Source organism: Carassius gibelio, chromosome B15, assembly GCF_023724105.1.
Source record: "Carassius gibelio isolate Cgi1373 ecotype wild population from Czech Republic chromosome B15, carGib1.2-hapl.c, whole genome shotgun sequence".
NCBI lineage: Eukaryota > Metazoa > Chordata > Actinopteri > Cypriniformes > Cyprinidae > Carassius > Carassius gibelio.
The window spans coordinates 14,967,857-14,988,843 of NC_068410.1; the positions used below are offsets into that span (position 1 = coordinate 14,967,857).

General features: G+C 36.3%; 1 protein-coding gene across 2 annotated transcripts in view; it reads left to right on the forward strand.

Annotated features, from left to right (window-relative positions):
* Positions 1 to 18,742, forward strand: part of LOC127972519 (tumor necrosis factor alpha-induced protein 2-like) — a 28,334-nt gene extending 9,592 nt beyond the window's left edge. For both annotated transcript variants that reach the window (XM_052576077.1, XM_052576076.1), the window contains exons 3-13: positions 264 to 472; positions 8,250 to 8,904; positions 10,088 to 10,202; positions 10,640 to 10,750; positions 11,248 to 11,348; positions 12,368 to 12,481; positions 12,567 to 12,702; positions 13,171 to 13,293; positions 13,646 to 13,801; positions 15,554 to 15,675; positions 17,009 to 18,742. In XM_052576077.1, coding sequence (XP_052432037.1) covers positions 264 to 472; positions 8,250 to 8,904; positions 10,088 to 10,202; positions 10,640 to 10,750; positions 11,248 to 11,348; positions 12,368 to 12,481; positions 12,567 to 12,702; positions 13,171 to 13,293; positions 13,646 to 13,801; positions 15,554 to 15,675; positions 17,009 to 17,288 — 2,122 coding nt within the window. In that variant the 3' untranslated portion in view covers positions 17,289 to 18,742. The remainder of the gene's footprint in view (positions 1 to 263; positions 473 to 8,249; positions 8,905 to 10,087; positions 10,203 to 10,639; positions 10,751 to 11,247; positions 11,349 to 12,367; positions 12,482 to 12,566; positions 12,703 to 13,170; positions 13,294 to 13,645; positions 13,802 to 15,553; positions 15,676 to 17,008) is intronic.
* The last annotated feature ends 2,245 nt before the right edge of the window (positions 18,743 to 20,987 follow it).

Below are 20,987 nucleotides of genomic sequence, written 5' to 3' on the forward strand. Positions count from 1 at the left end.
CTTTTTAAGGATATGTCATTAAAAATGTGTGTTCTGCATTTAACCCATAAGTTAAACACACACACTGTGAACACACACCCGGAGCAGTGGGCAGCAGTTGCGGTTCAATGCCCTGCTCATGGGCATCTCAGTTGTGGTATTGCCGGCCCAAGATTCGAACCCACAACCTTAGGTTTAGGAGCCAAACTCTCTAACCACTAGGCCACGACTTCCCCCACTTCCCCACACTCATGCTTCTCCTCATCAACTTTCTTCTTCTATAGAATGGCGGGAAAGTGCAAGGATAGCTTGACTAATGGTGACCTGTGCTCAGAAACGGATGCTGACTCCACCAGTCGCCGACTCTCCTTCCTGAAGATGGTGGGCAAGGGCAAGATGAAGAGGGAGTCCATGCAGGACCATTCATCTCAGGGGCCCGAGGAGGAGCCGGTGGAGGAGGTGCCTGAGGTCAAACCCAGGGAGCCACTTTCAGGTAAACAGTTAATTGAATATTAGCTGTGCATTTGTAGAGTAACCATTCAGCAACTCATAGACTCACATTCCTCACAGGGTACATAAAAATAAGTAAACACTATTTATAACAGTTGTTTTGTAATTGTTTATGTAAGTGTAAGTATTTAGTATATAGTATACAAACAATCTTAATAGACTGTGATGGCATTAAACATTGAATTATCTGCTAATTAATTAAACTATCAATGTACAGTCTTTAATGCTTTTGTTTCTTAACTTTTGACCACAACTGTACTCTACCAGAGCTTGATTGTTAAGCTTATTCTGCATGAGCATGGTACATGCAAGACAGGAATTTGCACATGATTGCATGCTCGGGTTTCAGGCTTTTTACTGCAAGACAAGGAGAGATAAGGTTCAAAACCAGCAACAACTTGCAGGGTCTATTGCTTAAAGAATATTGGCATAAAGGATGGTTGTGAAGGGCAAGATCGGGAACATCGAGTTAGCAGTAGTTGCTATCGTCACAGGCCTGGACTGTTTTGCAAACATTTCTACAAGTATTAGCGGTTGCTTATGCATTTGTTTAACAGTCAACAGAGTTCATTGTGTGCTCAACTTTATATAATTTAGTTTCAGCCCTGCTCTTACATAATAACACAATCATTTTAAGCAAGACTCTGATTAACAGGTTCATGTGTGTTTGATTAGAGTTGGAACTAAATTTTGCAGAAAGATCAGGGAAGATGCCTGTCAGGGTGGCATGCATTTTAGCTGATTTTCAAGAATTTTCTGCTGTTTTCACCATACGGGCTATAGGGGGCTGTCAAATTTAAACCATCAATCTTTTCTCCTGGTGTTAATGCTGCATGGAACATGATAAAAGAGGAATCTGCGCAAAAGGGAACTGAATGTGCCCCACAGTGTCATGTTTGGTCATGTCTTTGCTTTGTTTCAGCAGGGGGGACAGTGTTGGTGTCTCTTGCTGCTTTGCATTTCCCAGCTGACACAGCAAAAAATCATTTTTTATTTGTGTATTTAGCCACATTATGTTGACGGGAAATCTTCTGGTGACCTCCCGCAACAGTCATGTGGATTTCCAAGTTAGCAACTCTCAGCTGAAGAGACCACCAGACACTTTTTGATTTATCTGTTATTTGGGTGAAGAGCATTTTTGTTCACACACTGATCAGATGCCAATGATGAACACTTTTTTTCTCAGTTTAGTCTGTTTTTGTGGTTTCCTAAGTATTCAAGAAAAGTTGTTGCGTATGAGCAAAAATAAAGTCCTTCTTCCCATTTATTTTGCAGGCATAAGTGTTGTGACAAAAGAAAGCATTGCTCCATCCACCCAGCTGTTCTCAAGTGGTCCCACATTCCTGAGTGAATGATAATCAAATCTTTAATTATTTAATTCACAGAGAGCCTTTTTTGAAGAATGTTATCAAACATCTTCACAAACGATGCATTTGAACATATGGGGGCATAGGAAAGATGAAATGTAAAAGTAATGCTTCAGATAATGTGTAAGGGCACACATGCCTCGGTCACTGCACATCCAAGAAGATCAAGAAAATGGAGCAAAGAACAGAACGTGAATTCTGTTCATGGAGGTGTTTCAACTGTAAATTGTCAACTTCTGCTAAACCAGATCAGATTTCACTTGAGTAGGAGTTGTCAAAACATTCTCAATGCCATTACTTCCTGTGCCATTTTTTTAAACAATTTTAGACTAAAATATATATAATAACTTATAATTGATCTTATTTATATAAACTAAGGCACCGCATGCTCTCACTTCCTCTTAATATTCTGTCATTTTTGGTCATTTAGATAAGTGTAATACATCTTTCAAATCTGATAAGACTCTAAGTTTATTTGTGTGCGCTCGCAATAACAACAAAATGCACTTTTGTAAAATAAAGAAGGCAAACCGGATACACTTTTTGTCGTCTCTGTGAACTTGAGAGCGAAACTCTGTTTATATCTTTGCCTTACAGACATTACAAATATATCTACAGAGAGTGAAATGTCTACTTTCAAATGAACCAATTAAAGTGGAAAACAAATTTTCTCAGATTATGTAATCAGTATGAAACAAGGTGCATCACTACTGCGGTGTCGCGGAGTTCACCTCTTAAACTAAGAAAAAAGAAAGCGCTAGTTTATCAAATTATAAAAATTGAAGTTCAGTGTCCTTACTGTTTTTCACTGACACAATCATGATCATTACTTCTGCCGGTGTACTGTGCCAAGCTTGAGCATGTGCTTGAGTGCTTATTAGGCTATTTTAATTATTTAAATAATTGCAATTAGTCGACTAATGCTTAAAATTAATGACTACTAGTCAACCATAAAATCTTTAGTCGAAGGCATCCCTAATAATTTTAATACCAAATAAATTTGTGTTTTTTTTGGGGGTTTTTTTACAATAATACTATCCTTTCCATGATGTTGCAACAATTGTTCTTGGAACACAAAACATGTTGCAACTAAACCTCACTGTTGCTTTGCTGTGAGTTCAGAGAGCAAGGTCTACGTTGCATTCAGATGGCTGGTATCACTCAGGTCTGAAACCATTTAGTTGTCTTTGGGATAGGCAGAGTGTAAGATGACATGACTGAATTGATAAAGAAGCCATATAGAAGGGCGTTTACCCCTCATACTAGTGAATGATTTCCAGACCTCGCCAAATTACGAGCCGTAACCTCTAACCATAAGCCATAACTACAGCTGTGAACCATTCTGTCATGCCCGCCATGGAATCAGTATCTGAGTGGAATGTTTGCAATCAATGCGTTCCCGTTTATGATAGCAAATATTCCTGCATGCCAACTGGCAGAGTCACTTGTGAAATGAATAGCCAACACTTCCACCTTATCCAGCTATTGTCCAACATTTGGAAGGAGGATTTGTTCATGCATGTCAAATAAACCAACAAGCATTAAGTGAGAGCAGGGTAGTGCTTAGGGTAAGGTGGAGTTCGCGTTTTCCAAATGGTCCAATTTAGGATTGTTCTGTTGACGTTGGCCATGTCCAAATAAATTATGGAAGGAGTGGGACCGTTCTGTCCTGAGAGGGGCTCATGTGATCACTTTAAATCCTGACCTAAAGGTCTCCAGTGGCAGGCGAGCCCAGTTGTCGCTTGGAAGCCTCACTGGGCCTGGACATTGAAACAAAATTTTAGCATGTGGAATTCCTAAAGGACGGGCTCAGTATCGTTCGACCCATCTGCGCTGCTAAGGCAGAGGCAGGAAATACAATCATCCTCCACTTATTAAATATTTCACTTCTGGGGAAAATATGTCTACTCTGCACATGCTGAGCATTAAATAGGGGAAGTGAATAAATGAGAACGGGAGTTTATGTGAGCTGCCATTTCTCAAGTTCTTTGGTTTTCTCCTGATCCGACTTGATAGGTGGGTGATTTTGACTCTGAAACACAGAGGGTTAATGGAAAATGGTCCTGAACCTGTGGCACGACAAAGAACAGATCATGTTCTGCTACATTCCTAGAATCCAGGCTAATCTTTTCCTTGTTATGGCTGATTGGTCCTGCTGAGAGGTGTTGGTTGTGCAGGTGTGTTGGACCTATGTTAGCGGATATCTTGCTTAGTCAGATTTTTTGGGTCGAGTTGCTTATCAGCCTCCACCTTTTAAATCCTCAGCCAAAAGCAAACAGTGTTATGTCCTTTTGGAAGTTGTGGTTGGGATATATGTGTAGCATATGTGCCATGCGTGCCCTTAAAAGGCAACAGTTTAGTCCCTGTGGTTTTCATTAAGAAAGGGTGGTGGCATGTCTATGCTTAAATCAAGCATGTTCCACACCATGAATTTAGTGCGTGAGACTGTGGAAACAAAGAACTAGTGTTGTCCTCTCCACAGCTCAGCGAGTTACTGGCAAAGGTCCGCATTTTAATGACTGTGGGATAAAACACATTTAAACTAGTACATGGGCTTTCAACATCTGGACCATTGCGTTTCCTATATTAGAGGCTATCATTCTTAACAAACGCATATAGATATATATACTTATATATGCATTTGTTTAGAATGATAGCCTTTAATATAGGAAACGCAATGGTCCAGATGTTGAAAGCCATGTAGTTTTTAGTGTGTTTTTACAAAAAAAAAAAAAAAAAAAAATATATATATATATATATATATATATATATATACATACATACATACATACATATATACATATATATATATATATATATATATATATATATATATATATATATATATATATATATATATATATACATACATACATACATATATATATACAGTACAAACATTGGAAACATTACTATTTTTATGTTTTTGAAAGAAAATACAGGCTTGATGAGCAGAAGAAAATTCTTTCAAACACATTAAAAATAGTAATGTTTCCAAACTTTTGGTCTGTACTGTATATATATTATATTATTGTTAAATATTGTTACAGTTTAAAATAACTTTTTCTACTTTAATATATCCTAAAATGTAACTTATTCCTGTGATGGCAAAGCTTTATTTTCAGCAGCAATTACTCCAGTCTTCAGTGTCACATGATCCTTCATTTTAATAGGCATTTAATAAGATTTGATGTGCAGACAACATTTCATATAATTTTCAGTGTTGAAAATAGTTGAGGTGCTTCATATTTTGTAAAAACCATGGTACATTTTAATACAGTCTTTGATGACTGTTAAATTCAAAAGAAAAGCATTTATTTGAAATAGAAACATTTCTTTGAAACAAATCGTACTGACTTTCTGAATGGTATATCAGTTGCAATGCACAAGTGTTTATAAGCATATATATTGTAACACACACACAACCTTATTTTACAACTAAAATGTTTGAAAAAGTCTTAAAATGTAAGGGTTTTTGAGGCATGCAAACAGATTTTTACAGTTTATTACCCGGAATGCAATTACCTGTTGAGTTTCTCTGAACTGCAATTCAGTAAAAACCAATTCCTGTTATTCCAATTCCTATTCAAGTTCCTGTGGGGCATGGTCAATAGTTTTCAAATTCTCATTCATCAGTTAGAAGGGAGACAAATTTGAAATTCTTCCTCTCAGACCGAAGCTTGCAGGGTCGACCTTTTCTCCCTTCAGGTATGAACGTCAGCAGTCGGGTCTCAAAGTCAATGAGATGATACAGTGACATGTTTTTCTTGGGTGGAGGAATTTTCACGTGAATGAGTTGCAGAGGAAGTGAATTTTTAACAGGGAGCACATTAATTTTTCCACCTCGTCCCCCGTCTGTGTTAGCGATAACCCTGGCGGTATTGTGTTTTATATTTAGATCTCCTTCCGATGGACTGGCACACTCGGGCTGTTATTATACGGGACGCTTGAGAAGGGTGTGGGGTCTGTCGAGGCATTACAGGACAGTCCATCCTCGATAGGGATAGGGACAGATGAGTCAGGCGCCAACCAAACACCCCCGCATCCTTCCCTCTAAGAAAAGGTCAGGAAGTCACAGGAAATAAATGGGCAACTCAGCACCGCAATGAGCCCCTTACGGTCCATTCAGTGTTCTGAGGAAGAACTCAACAGAGGGGACAATTATTGCACAGCTGATTTGTGACAGATACATCTTGAAAATGGTCTGAAAGAAATGAACAGAAGAGTAGAAGTACATTATATATGTATCATTTATTAAAATGATATGCATTGGAGGTCAAAAGTTTGGAATAATCAAGAGATTTAAATGTTTTTAAAGAAGTTCATTTATGTGCACCTTTATTTGTAAAAGAAATACAGTAAAACAAATATTGTGAAAAATTGTAAAAAAAATTTGAACAGCTGTTATTTTAATCCTATTTTAATATATAAAAATTTTTATTTATTCCTGTGATAGCAATGCTGAATTTTTTTTTACTTACCCTGTAGTGTATCACGTTTTACTCAAAATATTAAGCAAATAAATCTGTTTTCAGTGTTGAAAAAAATAATAAATGTTTCTTGAGCTCCAAATGAGCATATAAGAATTGAAGAATCATATGACAGAGTCATATAACAGAGGAATAATTTACATTTTGAAAAATATAGTGAAATAGAAAACGGCTATTTTATATTGCAATAATATTTCACAAAATAACTGGTTTTACTATGTTTTTTAACAAATACTTCATTATTCCAAACTTTCAGTCACCAGTGTATATACATCATATATTATAGACTGATGTAATATGTAATATGTATGAAATTAATGATTGAATACTTGAAGCTTGTCAAAATCTATCGCTAGTAATCCAACCAATTTGTTAGCCCAAGTAAATGTGTTCATCCCAAAGGAAAGGACTGGAAATGATGAAGGATGGGTGTGAGCGCTGACCTCAGTGAGAGCCCGTCTGCTTCATCAAAGATTTCTTTGGAATGTCAAAAAGTGCTGCTACATGTAAGAAACACAAGTGAGATCATCATAGACTATAGCCAGCCGAGTGCATTGGCAGTCCTTTTGACCATCTGGAAGATATATTGCATTTATGTTTTAGGTTTTAATGGCGTGAAATCTACAAATGGGGGAATTCTGAAGAACTTTATTGACTGGCCAAAATAATGTTCCCGTATTCATTTTTATTCACCAGTTGTTCTCAGACCCACATTGTCCACAACTATATTCGACTGATCTATGGTTTTTCATGTTTTCATGGTTTACTGGACAATGAATTTATTTATTTTTTTAACTCACAATTTCTTCCCAATAAAATATTTAAGAGCTTGGCATATTTAGAAATACATATACGCATTATGAAAATGTCTATTGGGCCGATTATTTTGTTGTTTTGTCATGTTTTAATAGCAGTTTGATGAGGCACCCTAGTGGGTCCCGACTCCCTGGTTAAGAAATACTGCATTAGAAATAACTAATTTACATACAATAAATCATAAATTGTATGTTCAGACTATATAAGTAGTAATAGCACCATGTGCTGCGTTGTAAGTGAAACATTATGATGAGAACATTTCCAAAACTTCTTTGGATATCAAAGCATAAATGGAAATCAGTGTTGTTCCTCCAAAACAATGTCTGAAGTAAATCCTCCTTCAGGTGTCTGCTTTGATTGTGTAGCTATCAGGTTCTCTAAAAGTAGTTAAATTAGTTTTTAAAGTTAAATTTGCTCATTTCAGGTGTATTGGTTACATAAATATGATGCTACTGAGAGATTAAATGAAGTGTTGGCCCCAAAAAAATGTTTATTTATCATTATTTTGTCATTATTTCCATCTTCCCTGCAGCTCTCAAATCAAATATGGCCTATGGCTAGGCCTGTCACGAATCACAATCATGAATTTTGTGCTGTAATTGTGATTAAAAATGTAATTATATTTTTTTCATGTCACTAAATCTATATTTAATGTTCCTTTTTTAACTTGGAACATATATATTAATAAAAAAAAATCTAAATAGACCCATATGATATACTGTTATGCTGTTTATTAATAATATTTATAGAGTTATTTGTTATATAATATAATATAATATAATATAATATAATATAATATAATATAATATAATATAATATAATATAATATAATATAATATAATATAATATAATATAATAATTAAATCCACAAGTGTTTTCAGATAAAGGGCAACCTTTATTTTTTTGTACTTTATAACTGTTTTTATATTCTTTATAGATACTTTTACAAATCATTTTTTATGAGTTCCATGGAAATATATCAGTGAACTGTTTGTAACAACATAAGAAAGACAAAAAAATTACTGAAAGAAGTATTCAGTCTCTGCTGTGTGTCTATTGCATGAACTCTTTATCTCTGTTTTGTCAGTATTGGAGATCCTGCAGTTGGTGACGAAGAGAGACTTGTTTTTGGCCGACACTCACATTCTGGAGCTGGAGCAGGAGTGTAGGGAGGCCGAATCCCCGACGGCAGGGGGGACGGAGGATTTCAGCAGCCCCAGCAGCAAAGACAGCAGTCGGCGCAAAGCCAAAGATGTGGAGCTGCTGTACGAGGCCCTGCAGAAAGAGCTGTGGGACGTGGTGAGGGAGTCTCTGCGTAGCCCCACCGCCGGACCCAACCTGGGCCTGGTGGTGCAGGTGCTCCAGCAGGAGGAGCAAGCCGATCGGGACTGGGCTCAGAGTGAAGGAGCCGCTCCAGGAGGCCCACGGCCGAGGGAGTTCAAGAAGCGCTGGAGGGAAGCGGTGGTCGAGTTGGCTGATGCAAACTTACCCCAGCATGCAGAAGCACGGGCGGGCGAGCTCGCGGCCTACCTGGATAAACTAAGAGTGCGTATGGTGGAGGACCTCGGAGCGGCTCGGCGTAACGTGGTGTCTGTTTATCCCGTGGAATATGACTCCTTCCAAGTGTACACACAGAGCTACCATCAGGCTGTTACCCGTCGTCTCCAGTCTATCACTAATGGGGATCTGCAGATCACTGATATATACTCGTTGCTAGACTGGCTCTACAACATTTACAAAAGGTAAACACCAGCAGTTTGACTAGGATCGCTCCCTCAAAACACTGTGAATACAAATAAACCAAAGAGTGACAACAAGAGCTTTCAAGTTCCAGAAAGTACTTTAAAAGTGGTCCCTTCTAAAGACATATTCAAATATTACGTGTCAGGTTTGACCCATTGATACAGTTTCGTCTCAGTAAAACCACACATTTGAATTTAGTATGTACATAAATTAAATTTGAGAGTTAAAGATTTGTGATTGGCAACTCAATTTCAGGTGGTTCTTCGTATAAACCTGCGATATTACTTCAGAAGACTTTGATTTAGCCTATTTATTCATATGGATATGTTTTATGGTTTTTTTGTCATGTTTAAATTTGGGAGGAAAACTATACAAAATATCTCAATCTTCAGTTCAGTGTTGAAGTGAAGTTAAAAAGACTGAACAGATTTTTACAGACAATTTTGTTTCATTTAGAGTAAAGGTTTGGTGTCAATATGTATTTTTTAAGGAAATTAATACTTTATTCAACAAGGATGCATTACACTGATCTGAAGTGACAGTAAGGACATTTATACCATTCCGAAAGATTTCTATTTCTTATAAATGTTCTTTTGAATTTTATATTCATCAAAGACTCCTAAAAACATGTATAACAGTTTTCCAAAAATATTAAGCAGCTGTTTTCAATGCTGATAATGGCAAGAAATGTTTCTTGAGCATCAAATCAGCGTATTAGAATCATTTCTGAATGATCATGTGACGCTGAAGGCTGGAATAAGTCAGCGTTGCATCAGAGGAATATATTACATTTTAAAATGCATTTAAATAGAAAAGAGTTATTTCAAATTGTAATAATATTTCATAATTTTGATCAAATGCAGCTCTTGTGAGAATAAGAGATTCCATGTTTTTTGTTTTTATCCAACCAACCAAAAAAAAGTATATCCTGGTGGCAATGTACAGTAGCGATAACCTGTTTTGTAGTTTGTATTGTGAAGTATTACTGGCTGTATTCAGTTGTCAAGCCACATACAGCAACAGCAAACCTAAAACAGATTGTTATAAATAGCTTCTGGTTGATATGAGTGAGGTGAAAGCCACTCATGTACCTTCCCATTCCTGTTCCTTCATAATTCAATGTTTCCTTATGAGTGAAGTCCAGACTCAGTTTGTGATTTGCTCTTCCTGTTGTTGCTGCAGAGATGTCCTTGGAACAGTCACCATAACAACACCCATTAACCTCTCGCAGCTCGGCCCACTGCTGCCGGCCGAGACGGTGGAAAAACTCCAGCTTGACTGCCTCAACTCAGTCAGGGTAAGAACCCAAATTCCCAGTCTTCGTCACCCAAGTATCTTCTAGCATTTTCAGTGTACCTTGAAAAAACGGCACATCCTGTCCATTTAAAGAGATGGCTGGTCATTGCAACCTGCGCGGTCAATTAGAGTACGGCATTTCAGGGTCAACGCACGGTTTTCCTGTCTACAATGAGCACTACACAATAGGAGTCAGTTTGACAACATATCTTTCTCCTTCTCTCATTAAGCAGCATCAATGTACGGTCTTTTAATAATCCTTAAGCCCATCTCTAAAATAGTGACATTGGTTTAAAAATGTATGTCTTGAATATGGGTTGCATTGCTTCTTTATGGATGCTATGGTTTCGTTTATACCCAATACTGGCCCCAATATTGCCGTCCCCTCTCACAGCAAGGACGCTTATAACCAGCGTGTTGAAATGTTGTGTTTTCCAGGGGAAAGTGACCAATGAGCTGTCTCAGGTTTTGGAGGAGGAGGAAAAGAGATGGCTGGACACCCTGAACATCGAGGAGTATCAGTTACCTCTGGCTCACACTGTTATTCAGGTCAGCACAGGGACCATTTATGCTCATTTCTATAAAACAGGACATTGTGCTTGCGAATGGGGTCAGAGCATGTGATATCACGTTTCTTTAATACATTTTCTCAGTATTGATTTAGTGTATAATGGCCCACTGTTCCTGGCCGTCTGCAGTATTTGCAGCAGGTTTTAGACACTGGGTCTGTTGTTGGAACAAAATGTAAGACCTGCCGAATGGCATCCATGCACCTCCGTGTAACAAGTAAATCGTCTCCTAGCTGGAAGCAAAATAAACAAGCATTTCCCATTGTGAGCATGTTTCCATTACAGCACATTGTTTTTGCAGGCTATGTATTGCACCCTAGTGGTCATGATTGATATTATGGAAATCAGAAAATAGTTCTTTTGTTTGGTGAGTGACGTAGCATTGAGCAAGATGTTTCAAGAGTTTTGTAACGGATTTGAATTCACTTAGTTTTTGCTGGTGTGTAAATAACATATTTCTTATATTTTTTATTATAGAGGCTTAAAGAAGACCTTGAGAAATCTGCAGCCGTAAACAGCGATTTGGGTTCACGTGTTGCTCAATGCAGTCTCAACGGATTGGCAGATTTCCTGTACAGGTGGGAAAGTGACACTTGAAATATGCCATTCAAATGTTTGGAGTCAGAAATTAATACTTTTATTCAGCCAGATGCATTAACTTGATCAAAAGTGGCACTAAATAATCCTAGAGCGTTACAAATAATTGTTTTTATTTCTAATACATATTGAACTTTGTGTTAATCGTAGAAAAATATTACAGTTGAGACAAAATTTTTGCATTTAGTAGCAAATATTTAGTTTTCGACATTGATAGTATTAGAAAATGTTTCTTAAAGAGCAGATCAGCACATTAGAATGATTTCTGAAGGATCATGTGACACTGAAGACTGGACTAATGATGCCGAAAATTCTGCTTTGCCATCAAAAGAATAAACAACATTCAACACATATTCTAATAGATTTTTAATTGTAATATACATCTATTTCAAGTATTTTAAAAATACAGTTACATGTGTATGTACTTAAAAAAAAATAACCTGCAGTTTAAAATTTGGTATATTATACTGGTATACTTAAAGTGTGCTAAATTGGAAAAACGTATTTTGCAGTTTAATTGTGCAGAAGTCCAACTAAAGATACACCAAAGTAAATTTGATCATGCTAAAGTGGAGCTATGGCATATAATCTTAATGTACACTTCAAATATCTTGCATTTAAAGACATTAAACACATTTTAGGCTTAATATTAAGAAATATCCAGTGTGCACAAATATTAACCCATATTATAGATCTCATTAAAATCTCTATCGATATTTAAGTAAATATGTTAATATATTTCAACTATACTTAGTATGAAATAAATGTATTTTAAATATATTCCTTTTTTATTAGGCATAATAGTTCACAAACTTACTGTTTTACTATGTAATAGGCTTTATATGGGGTTCCAAGTTAGAAGCCCAAATTATAACCCATGATTGGCTAGCAATGACTAAAAATTTATTTTATTTGTTAGATAAATAAATGTTCATTCTTCAGTTAGATAATGTGCCATACTAACTACATGCCATTCTTAAATGCATTGTTTTTGCTGCAGTTTTCAGAGAAAGGTGGAGATGTTTCATGAGATGCTCGTAAACAACTGTGAGATAAATGAAGACGGTTACATCGCTAAAACCATCGCTCTTGTCAACTGCTGTCCAACATTCAGGTAGGCTTCCTCAAAATCCTTTATTTCCATTATATATTTTTTTTAATTATTCTAGTGTTTTTATAATATAAACTGCTGTGTTTAGGAGCTTTGTGGAGCGTTGTGGCCAGTGTGACCCCTTGACCAGCGAGGACTCGATTCGTAGAGCCAACACAGCTCTGGACAGGATAGTCAGCTTGAGTGTGCGAGTGCTGAACGACAGACTTTTTGAACATATCAGGGTGAGGCTGCCACAGATCACCCCACACTTCCTCACATAGACATGCACGCACGCATATTTTTCAATACCTTATGTTTATCATGCGTCCCTGTCCAAGAATATAAAGAATATCTTATCAGCATTTCCCCTATGGGCTGTTCTCAAGGATGTTGTTTTGCACCGCTACCCTGGCTCTCAGACACTAAAATAACAGCACTATGTGAAAAACACTAGTGAATTAGATGTTTCTGGCCTGACGCCGAACAGTATTCAGTGTCTGCTGTAGAGACTGGCATTACCAGCTCTCATGGGCCACATAGTTTCGCTGCATCCTTTTTTACCAAGATGGGACTCAAACAGGAAGTTAGCCGCACTCTCTTGACTCTAAATATGAAAGCACTAACATCCTGGTGAAGGCAAATATAGTACATTCCAGAGTGTACTGTGTATGTCATTTCTAATCAAGATCGTTCTGTCTCATTTCACATAGCCCTTATTTGATAAGCTGATTAAACGAAAATGGCTGAGCAACACTGAGCCTTATGAGCAAATCGAGGCGCTCATAAAAGAGCACTTTAAGAAGTTTCGCAGGATGGACAATCCACCTTATGAGGTAAACTAAGATGATTTCTTCCCTCAATCTGCAAATTTATCATAAATGACTCTTAAAAACGTGTTTCAATGCTTTGTCAAGTATGCTTTGATTCTTTAATTATAAAGAATTGTATTGTATTGGTTCATCACAAATATTTTTGCACGATTACTGCTTTAAACCTATATAGATCTCTCATCCTTTTCTTTTTACATAAAACTATTTCAGCTCAAATCAACTGTATGTCTAATTGTCGATTTAGCCATGGATAATGTACCATTATATAATGTCAACCAGTCATTATCCCAATATAAAGCACTTCAGGGTGAAATAAGATTGATCTGTTTCAAATAAGATTGATCTGTTCTCTTAGGTCCTGGTTGGGGAGGTGCACCGGCGTGTGATGACCGAATATGTGCGGGCCATCATGAGGGGAAGAATCATCTGCACATCGCTCAAAATGAGGAAGAGGATGGCTGGACGCCTTCGTGATGAAGGAAAGCACCTAAAAACACTCTTCAATGAGCTGGTAAGTCACAAAGATTTCTCCTGCTAACACGGGGGGCTTTTTCTGAAAGCATCGATAGCATTGATAACGGTTGGTTACCACAGAACTTTTTTTTCCTTTTTTTAAACGCACACCTGTTCTGTTAAATAAATAAAAAAGTCAGTTTTTATATTTATATTAATATTTCAGATATTAAATTTTTTTGTATTTTTTGTATTTTCAGATTTTGTTTAATTTTAGTTTAGATTTTAGTTTTGTTATGTGCTTTTTTAATTACCTTTTAGGTTTAATATATTTTTATTTCAGTTTTAGCGTTAGATTTGAACTAATTTCCAGTTAGTAATTTTAGTTCTTCTACATAAACCTAACTAAGTTCTAAGTTTTGTTTAGTTTTAGTTAACAATAACCCTGTTGTCAGCAAGATATATGATATTAGTTATGATATAACTATAAAGCATGCTAGAACTTTTTTTCTTGCAGTTATTCCTAAATATCCAGTAACGTCAACATTTTCCATGTTCGAGTAACATACGTGGTTGTCAACTTGTTTCATGTTTATGGCATTAAATGGGAAACAGAAAACCACAATTACAGTTCTAAGATTGTTTTTTTTTTCTTTCTTTTTTTCAAATCATTTTAGGTAACACTTTATTTTATGGTTTCATTGTTACACATTATATATATTTAACTAGTAAAGTAATGCATTAATAAATGTACAATTAAATATTTAAATTAAATATCTAAATTAATTTTTTTAAATAAGTTCTTATGTTTTCCCATTTATTCACTAACATCTCTCCTGTCCCTGTGTTGGAAGAAATCGGGAGTGAGGTACAGAGACGGAGTTCTTCCTTCAGTCTGAGGCTTCACTTGTGATGTGAAAAAGTGCCAAAAATAAAACTTTCGTTATTAAAAAATATATAAGCAAGCCAAGACCAGGTGACAAAAAGTAATGCAAAAGTAACTTGCGTTACTTTTCATAAAACCTAACTCAATAAGGTAGTTTTTCATAGAGTAACCCAAAATTGTAATGCATTACTGGTAACAAAGACACCATAAAATAAAGTGTAACCTCATTTTATTTTTATTAGTATGGCATTTTTCTTATTAAATCCTTATTCCCAGATTCCCAAAATGTCACGTCCTGTTTTGAGCTAGATTCGGAGTATGTTTTAATCAATTAAACACCATCTCTAGCCTACAAATTTCCAAACATAAGAGATTCTGAAGAATGGGTTCTTCTGGAGCGGGCATGGGGGCAGACGGACAAACAGGGCTTTGGCTCCAAAGGGCATCTCTGTGACCCACCCAAACGCTCCTTTCCCCTGTGCAGCGTCCGCCCCTTGCTTCAGTTAAAACATCTGTTTGTCACCTCGGTGGACAACAGGATGCCATTGTTTATGGAAGAATGTCCTGGCCTGGGTCTTTGAAGTCATGACTTGCCTTTAAGGTCAAACCGAGAGTCAGGAAGAACTGCCTTGGTGTAATGGGCATTCAGATATTTACCCTCAATTGGAACAACATGTGCTCCTATACTTAATCCTCTAGGTTTTTGTTTTTCCAGGGACGAGGGTAAAAATAGTCTTTGGAGTAATTTGGGCGCTGTGATCTTTGTCTATCTGTCAGAAGTCATTGTATAATGTATTTTTGGAAAGCGTCTTTAGTACCGGGCAGTCGTGTTTAATCTTAACGTTCATCTGTACGTTCCTGTCGCTGCGTATGAAGATTGATCTGGTGACTGATCTGATGTTATCTTTGTTCGTCCCCATCCAGGAATCCTCCGCCTCATGGCTCGACAGTGCTATTCCTCACTTATCTGAGATCATTCTTTTGGAAGACACTCCCTCCATCCAAATGGAAGTTGGCGTCCTGGTACGGGAATTCCCTGACATACGGTGAGTGTCTTGAGGGGCGGCGTGCCGCTCGGCCGGGACACATTGTAAGCCCTGATATGATTAAGGTCGAAAAGTAGAGAGCTCGGGTCATCTGACAAAACATGGTCATTCTGTTTGACTGCAAAGAGGGGCTTGTAAAAGCAAACAAGACCTTTGCAGTTTCCTGATTTTTATGGGAGGCTGTTTGGCTACCCCAGATTGGCATGAAAGGTGTACAGTGGCCCAGCTCTGGATCCTCGCAAAGACAAAGCAAAAACACAGGCATCCTGCCAGGGCCTGACCTAAAGCTCCACGGTTTAACCTAGAGAGGGCAGTCGCCTAATCAAGAGCCCTATACTGCTGCAGAACCCAGAGGAAACTCTCTTTTGTGGAATGTGTGCTAAATAAAGCTTGAAGCTACAAATACATGACCCAGATGTGCTGCTATTGTTTAACATTAGCAACACCTTTGGGTTTTAAACTGATGAACGTGTGGAATCTCTCCCATCTACCGTACATACAGTATGTTCACACATTTTATGATCTAAGGAAACTTTGAATGAACAGGAGCCAACTTTGGGAAGGTTAAATTAGGATTCTTTGCACCCTGAAACAGCTATATATATATATATTTACAGCTATGTATATAATATAATATGTTAATTGGGGTTTTAACAATGTGCGATTTGACATTGTCAAGTATATTGCAAAAATTAATCAAAACACACCTACACTAGCACGCAAACATTAGGCCTCTGTAAAGAAGTCTAGGAGGGTGACTAGTGCATGTGTGCATTTTTTCACTGCATGATTCAATATTCAAATGCATGAGGAATGATCAGAAAATTCAAGACATGGGGGCAGAAAAAATCATTTCATATAGTTAAACAATATCGAATAAAGTTTGAACGCTGTTTTTTGCTCCAAAAATCAGCATGAGTACAAATGTGATTTTATTAAACAAGAAGTTAATATTAATAGACACCATATTGCCTGTTTTTTTTTATCTATTTCGCCAACAGAACTAATTCCAAACACAGCCACGGCACTGTTTTGCGTCTCTGAGCAACATGACGGTGTTTCGTACCTGAATCAACTGTTTAAATGATTTGATTCGTTCAATCGCATACATGCAAAGCAAAGCATGTAAAGAGAAACGGACTTAATGAAGGTCTATTCCAGTATAGTTTCAGCTCTGACCACTCACCATGCTACCATATTACGGTTTAACTAATGCAATAGATACAGTGTTTCACTTATTTAGCCACTTATTATGATGCCATACAGTTATTGTTTATATACCAAAATGCCTCATATATGAGTCAAGAGTGAATAAATCTTTCTTGTGTTTCAGGAGGAAGCATGTTTCCGCCATACTCAATATCCGTGGGATGACCCGACAAACAGAAAGGCAGGAGATCTTGAATATAGTGAAAGACATCGAGAACAGCGACAGCGTCATGCGGGTGTCCCGGGACAGGGCTCTCTTTGCTGAGGTGCCGGTGACATCAGAAGTACACTGTCTAAATGTAGGCCTGAGCCGTGTAGCCCTCACCGCCTCGTCCCTCTTCTCCAGCATGCGGTTCCGGCGCAGAAGGACACCAGCAAGGGAAAACCAGGATGACGTGCTGTAATCCATCTTAAATGGATGCTGGAGTCACCCAGCACTCATAGAGCACTGGAGCCCATCAGCACAGCAAGTGTTTGCATGCGCCATTGTCATATCGTAAGGACATCTTACAGATGCACAGGATTGCAGGTTCTCTGAGAAAACTGAAAAATTACACTACAGTTGGCATCACCACAACTGTTTTTGCACAACTAACATTGCAAAGGCTTGTGTGAAATACAGTGGCACCAAAAGTGTTTTGGCACTTTTAAAAATGTATGATCGTCAAACCAAATGCCATTTATTATAGAAAAAAAAAATGTTAAACACTTTTTTTTTTTAAATGTAGTTTGTAAGTGATCAATAACATTTTGTAGTTGTAAAATGTTAGTGCAACATGTTCTTAAATATCACAACAAATTGTCTCAGGAACCATTGGTTAAGAGTCAAAAAGAGTGAAAATGTCTAGCCTCATTTCATTCCTAATACAATGAAACTCATACATTCTGCGTATCTAAAAATGTCCAAATAATCTTTGGGGCCACTATATGTTTTTCTTTTCTCTATTTGATGTATGTTATTGTCTGAATATATAGTATGAAATGTCTTTATGGATCTTAAATTCCAGGGGTCTGAGTGTGTATTGTAAAAAATATATATATATAACTACTGATCAAAATACTGCTTGGTTTTGGCAATTATTAGTTGTTGTTTTTTTAATAATCAATGCATTTATCATTGTGACTTTTGTGATCTTAATTGATAGTTATGAAATTGTTTTTTTTGTGTTTTTTTTTTGCACATGACTGAAGACTGATTTTAAGGTACTATGCAGTTGCAGTTATCTTTAATCTTTCGATTATTTTTATCATATTTAAATGGATAATTTTGTGGTCCAGTCATCTATTATTTTCTCATGAAAGATAAATGTATTTTGTTTGAGATCAGATTTACCTGTGAAAGAAATCAAGAGGGACTATTTATGTATTGCAAGACTTATTTATTGCACCTGTAATTTCATTAATCTGTAATAAATACTGAAAAAACAACAACAATGGGAAACAAATAACTACAACCAAAAAAATTAATTAATTAATGATTGTATCACTTTAGAGACACTGCGCTCAATGCATACAGACATAGAAGCTTTTTGTGTGTTTACCTTTCATACTGATGGACAGAACTTTTCAAACAACATTTATGGATTCTACATTTACTCCGCCATTACTCGTCTAGGATTTTTTTTTTATTATTATTATTATTCAACTTGTCTTTTCATCATATTTGATAAGTCTGTATATGTTGCTGTGTGAGCACCATGGAAAGAAAATTTCAGTAAACTTTATAGGGTACTCTGCATGTTGCTACATATGAAAGACTTAAGACTTTGACGTAAACTGATACTTTGGTTGGAGGAAGAAAAATATTTTACAATGTACACATATTAAATCACAAATGAATAAATGACAGAGGATCAGATATTTCTGTCTATGTGTGTGTTCATGAGTAAATCTTCCACTGAGTGTGTCAGATACACTGGGAGCTTGTGTGTTGCTGTGATTCGCTGGCTTTGACGTCACATCGACCGTCACGTCATCACCATCATCATCATCATCATCCAGGTTGCGCGTGTTTTTGGTCTCCGCTGTCCTTGGTGCTGAGCGCAAGTCCAAAGACGCATGCGCAAGGACTTTAGACAGACTAAATATTATTTATAACAGTGAAGAGTACAGTAATCCGTCATATTTTTAAAGAATGCTATGTCTTTGTTATGTATCTGAACTGTTTTGTTGTACATCTGTGTGCTCCAACTATAGGTTTGATTTGAAAGTCGATGACAAAACCATTACCGCGAATTAACAGCATGCTTTTTTAGCTAAATGTAAAATTTAAACTAAACAACTATTGATCAAAACACTTAATGAGGGAAAAATTTAATAAAATTGTGAATAGCTGTGAACACAAATATCAAACCATGTCTTTGGTCAATACAACAAGTTATTAACGATCGTTAATACAACTCAGCTTTCATACTAGAGCAGCATGTAATGATTTTCTATCAATATACGTTTATCTGATGTAATGTTCATCTGATGTAATTATCTCCGTGTTGTACACTAGATGGCGCCCTTCTCACACACACACACACACACACACACACACACACACACAGACGCATACAAAATCACTGACATCACACGTGTTCGAATGTACCAATGTGTATTTTTAGCTTACTATGTAATTAATAGCAGACCTTGTCACAAATGTACTTTCTTTTTACAGTAACTCATGACATGTCTCAAGAGAAAGAAGGCTGTCAAGAACCTAATGAAACACAAAAGAGCGCCCTTAGCATGTCAAAACACACAGCAGGGAAGAACGTGGGAATGGGTCAGCTTAATGAACCCATAATGGGTGTGAAAAAACACCCCATAAAAGAATAAAACGCTATAATGATGTCTCACGTTCAGGCAAACATAATTGTTTCATTTTAAGTGGCAGTTTTTGACTTGACATTGTGTGAACTTTTCATTGTCAGTCAAAACGAATGAATTTGAAAAGTTTAGTTTTTTTTCTCTTTTGAAAAAGAACAACAGTTCTCTCTTTTACTGACTGCTTTAAAAAGTCCTTTAGCCCCATTCACCGAAGCCTTAACATAGTTGTTATGATTTTAATGACAATATGTCGTCATGTGTCCCTGCCCAGCTTCGCTCATGAATGATTCAGAAAGATTAGTTTCCATGCTCACAATAAACACAGCTCACCAATCAAACATAAGGTAGGAGAGAAGCTGGTTTAACAAGTGAAACTGGAATGAATCAGATAGACCGCTTCCAAGATTTTATAAACAAAATATTTATGTAGAGCATAGAAACAGTTATATAAATCAAACTTAATTAACCTTAAAAAGACATAAGTTTTGAACTGTAGAAAGGAAATAAGTGAAAACAACTTGATCCACTTTATTTTATCCTTACCTGGTAATATTACCGTTAGTTTTTATTGTCATTCACACATATTCAGTACATAACATTAAAAACTAGCATCAAAATCATTGGAAAAAGGGGAAATATCTATCTATCTATCTATCTATCTATCTATCTATCTATCTATTATGACTCTATTATATATAGAATATTTAAATTATGTATAATATCATTGTAGATTGTTATACATAAAATAACAATACCATGATAAATATTGTTATCTTGGTTTGAAGTGGGATTTATTTATTTATTTATTCATTCATATTTATTGTAGAAATACTGCGTCTACACAATGCATAAAACTGTAAAGATTTTAGTATAACCTGCCAGGGGTTTTCAAACTTCCATGGGGTCACAAAGAACTCCATTAAAATGTTTAGAAAATAAAATAAGTTAAAATAGGTTTAAACTAATAATCTCATTATTGGCGATTAAAAAAAACTTTAAATAAACATTCGATAAGTAAATAAACAAATAACATATAACAGTGTGTATAATATTATAAGTAAAATTTTAAAAAAGCAAATTGTAACTTGATAGAAACTACAAATTACACAATGTTTTAAGTAATTTATCTAAATTAATAATCATATCTATAATAATGATAATAAACTTTATAGATGGCTTTTAAATTTTAGGATCCCATCTAAAAGATCACAAATGGAGTTGACGGCTGTATTAGTGAGTCGACTCTTCTGGAGCTTCATGAATCCGGCATCGAATCTTTGCTCTGTCGA